Here is a 4,123-nt window from a genome sequence, read left to right as displayed (position 1 = left end):
ATATGTGAACACATGCTTAGTCTATGCTTATCAACAATTGTAGTGTATTAAAGAGTTTGTTAAATTGCATTATCTCACACAAATTATACATAAAACCTATAACCTTTTTATAGATGATTAATAGATAAATGTTTCTTAATATTGCAATATCCTTTTTATTATATTTATAAAACTTTCAATTATATCAACAACGTTAACATTTTGAATGTGTATTAATAATAATTAAAAAATATTATAATAATAATAACTACGAAGAGATTACAGGTCACGTACTTCACAAACTTGATGAGGTGTACTTCACAAAATTGGAGACAACTAAAAGCGTGAGTTTTGGAATTCGGTAATCTCCATTCGTTTTTCTTGCCTGTCATTCATTCATTCTGTTGTTCAAGTCATGGAGGAACCATCGACCTCCTCGCAGATCACCCATGTGGGAGAGCCCCAAGTTCAAACCCCACCCCGAAATCCTTCCCTCAATCCTCAAGCTTTCTCCACACCCAGTTCTGCGAGATCTCAATTGGGTCATGATGCTCCAAAGCCCAATACCCCGCTTACTTATCAGAAGAGAAAGAGGAAAAAAATCACGAACAACATCGATATCAAACAGGAGGCAATAGAGCCCATTGCCATTGCAGAACCCATTATTAACAATAATTTGGGAGACGTCCCATCTCATAGCAGCGGCAGAGGAAGGAGGAAGAAAAACATAATTATTAATAACAGCAGCACAGACAATTCTGGCAACAAAGAGGCCATGGTTGCCCATTCGGTGGGTTTTCCAGTTGATTCACTGACTGAAGAAGAGATCGAATCCAGTGTGGTTTCAACAGTGGGGGGAACCGAGCAGGCCAACTACATTGTCATCAGGAACCATATTCTAGGTCGCTGGAGAGACAATGTGAATGCGTATCTTAGTAAGGAGCAGGTCATGAGTTCCATCCCCATAAAGAACAAGAGCCTGGTAAGTTCTGCATACAATTTCCTTTTAACGCATGGGTATATTAATTTTGGGGTTGCTCCTGCAATCAAATCTGTGATTCCTATTCAGGCCACCAAGGGCAATGTAGTGATTATAGGAGCTGGTTTGGCAGGGTTGGCCGCCGCTCGGCAACTGTTGTCATCTGGCTTCAAGGTGATCATAGTGGAGGGCAGGAAGAGGCCTGGTGGGAGGGTTTATACTAAGAGGATGGGAATCGGGAATATTGCTGCCGAAGCGGATTTAGGGGGAAGTGTTCTGACAGGTATTCATGGAAACCCACTTGGTGTGTTGGCCAGGCAACTTTCATACTCACTTCATAAGGTGAGGGATAAGTGCCCTCTGTATCAGCCAGATGGGCAGCCTGTCAATATAGAAGTCGATGCGAAGGTTGAAGAGGCATTCAATAAGTTGCTAGATAAGGCAGGTCAACTGAGACAATTGATGGGTGAGGTTGCAGTGGATATTTCTCTGGGGACAGCTTTGGAGACTTTTAGAAAGGTGTACGGCGTGGCGGAGGAAGTAGATGAGGATAGGCTTTTTAATTGGCATCTCGCCAATTTGGAATATGCCAATGCTGGACTGCTCTTGAAGCTGTCTCTTGCATTTTGGGATCAAGATGACCCCTATGAAATGGGAGGGGATCATTGTTTTTTGCCTGGAGGTAACGGTAGGTTGATCCAGGCTTTGACAGAGAATCTGTCAATATATTATGAGAAAACTGTACAGACGATACGGTATGGGAGTGATGGGGTGCAAGTATTGGCTGGAACTCAGGTGTTTCAAGGGGATATGGTCCTGTGTACTGTTCCACTTGGGGTGTTGAAGAGTAACTCAATCAGGTTTATTCCTGAATTGCCTCAAAGGAAGATTGATGCAATAAAGAGATTAGGGTTTGGATTGCTAAACAAGGTTGCTATGCTTTTCACCCATGTGTTTTGGGGTGCAGAGCTTGACACATTCGGGCATCTGTCTGAAGACACCAGTCGCCGGGGTGAGTTTTTTTTGTTTTATAGCTATGCCACTGTGTCTGGAGGACCACTTTTACTTGCTCTTGTGGCGGGAGATGCTGCAATCAAGTTTGAGAGCATGCATGCTGCTGATGCTGTGGCTCGAGTTATTGAGATTCTTAGAGGTAAGAATTTAGGAACACAAATGATAGCAACGATGGTCATCTTCCTTGTATTGTTTTTTTGTTTATTTCAAATTTGGGGTTGTAGATGATTGAAAAATCTGTTTTAGTCGGAGCTCCAATTGTTTGGAATGTTGTAAGGAATACACATAATCCTGTCCGATAATTGACTCATCTTCTAATTATGGTTACATGTATAGGAATTTATTGTCCGCGGGGGATTGATGTGCCAGATCCCATTCAGACAGTTTGTACAAGATGGGGCACTGATTCTTTCAGTCTTGGGTCATACTCACATGTTGCAGTTGGGGCTTCAGGTGATGACTATGACATTTTAGCAGAAAGTGTAGGAGAGGGCCGGCTTTTCTTCGCTGGAGAGGCCACTAATCGACGATATCCAGCAACCATGCATGGTGCATTCTTAAGTGGCTTGCGGGAGGCAGCAAATATTTCTAATGCTGCAACTGCGAGGTCAATTCCATCAAAGGTAGAACGGGGCTTATCAAAAGACATTCAGTCTTATGCAGCTCTTCTAGCTGATTTATTTAGACAGCCCGATCTAGAATTTGGTAGTTTTTCTGTTCTCTTTGATCCACAATCGGATGACCCTAAATCAACTGCACTATTGAGGGTCATGGTGGGTGGAACAAGGAGGAAAGCTAATGATAATTCAAAAGCAGATCAACAACATTCAAACAAGCTTATATCTCAACAACTTCAATCACATTTCAATCAACAACAACAACTTCATTTGTACACTTTAATATCACAACAGCAAGCACTTGAACTGAGGGAGGTTAGAGGAGGAGATGAAAATAGATTGAGATACTTGTATGAGAAACTTGGAGTAAAGCTAGTAGGAAGAAGAGGTTTAGGTACTCAGGGAGACTCTCTTGTTGCTTCAATCAAGTCAGCAAGAGCTGCACGCAGGCCTATTTCGGTATCTTCCCCGTTTAAGTTTGGTAACTGAGATAATTTTTCACAAGCAATCTTTGGTGTATTAAAGAGTGTTGAAGATTGCTTTTTCTGATAAAAAAATCTTTTGGTGTTTAGATTAGAGTGTTTCTTTTCACAGTTGCAATCGTAAACTCGAAGATATCCCTTTAGGCACTCACTCCATACTATCTGATTGAACGTACCCTGGCCTCTCATTCTTCTTACTTTGATATGTAAATAGAAAGATCATTCTTTGTAAGTTTATATTTGCTGGCTACTTCTTATTTGTGGCCAGTCTTTTAACCCAAGCATTACAGGATTTTCCATGGCAGCTGATGTAAATTGAAGAATAATATGAATTAAACGTGCAGTGCCATGTACTTGATCCGGACATAGTACAGTTTTTTGGTATAAAAAAGCTAGTGGAATATGAAGATATTTTTTCTCTTTGGCTTGTCTTTTGGCATCATTCTTTTTGCCACATTTTCTAATTTCTATTTTCAGTTACTCTGGCATGTGTGCTGTTTCCTTTGAGACAATTTCTTGGAAAAGTAAAATACTATCTTGATAAGGTTTTTTTATTTAATATTATGTGGAATATGCAGTGGCTTTCATAATAGAATACCAAATAATATACAGATTATCTTGAACATTATATCCTTTTTTTCTTGGGAAAAAAATCATAATTTTATTTCATTAGTAAGTGATGCAAATTTATTATTATTATTATTATTTTATATGTATTCTGCTGAATGCATTCAGATATAAAGATATAAATATAAATAGTCAGAAAGGGGCATATAGTCTACCTATGCTACTCCATTTCATGCAATCCTAACAGCCAAAAGATCTGCTACCTTGAAGATATTACATAAAAGTCTTTCATAAAAGTGTTCCAAAATAGGCTGCACTGTTAGCATAATCATAATATATCGGTACCACAGTTATTCTGGAAACTGTAAGCCAAAAAGTGTGGCTGATGCATATTTTTAAACTGATGTTGTGGGTCACCTTCTATGAAAGGACGATGATAATGTTCATAATGCTCTTCACTCTGTTTTCTTTAATCAACCATCTCC

The 4,123-nt window shown here is 39.5% G+C and overlaps 1 protein-coding gene across 1 annotated transcript; it reads left to right on the top strand.

The window, feature by feature from the left end:
* Positions 1–315: 315 nt before the first annotated feature.
* FLD (protein FLOWERING locus D-like protein) lies at positions 316–3,502 on the top strand. The gene is made up of 2 exons (XM_089412244.1): positions 316–2,111; positions 2,309–3,502. The coding sequence occupies exons 1-2, from the start codon at positions 395–397 to the stop codon at positions 3,076–3,078; spliced, it is 2,487 nt and encodes an 828-aa protein (XP_089268370.1). The 5' UTR covers positions 316–394; the 3' UTR covers positions 3,079–3,502.
* The last annotated feature ends 621 nt before the right edge of the window (positions 3,503–4,123 follow it).

The sequence above is a fragment of the Pinus tabuliformis genome, chromosome 3_1, assembly GCF_031772625.1.
Source record: "Pinus tabuliformis cultivar Carrire ecotype Pingquan chromosome 3_1, CPIR1, whole genome shotgun sequence".
NCBI classification, from domain to species: domain Eukaryota; kingdom Viridiplantae; phylum Streptophyta; class Pinopsida; order Pinales; family Pinaceae; genus Pinus; species Pinus tabuliformis.
The sequence above is the reverse complement of the archived record's forward strand: the minus strand, read 5'-3'. Positions and strand labels throughout refer to the sequence as shown.

Bases quoted from the DNA above. Each gene is read 5' to 3' on its own strand.
- FLD (XM_089412244.1), top strand. From the start codon at position 395: ATGGAGGAACCATCGACCTCCTCGCAGATCACCCATGTGGGAGAGCCC. The intron at 2,112-2,308 runs GTAAGAATTTAG...TTACATGTATAG, and splicing joins AGTTATTGAGATTCTTAGAG to GAATTTATTGTCCGCGGGGG.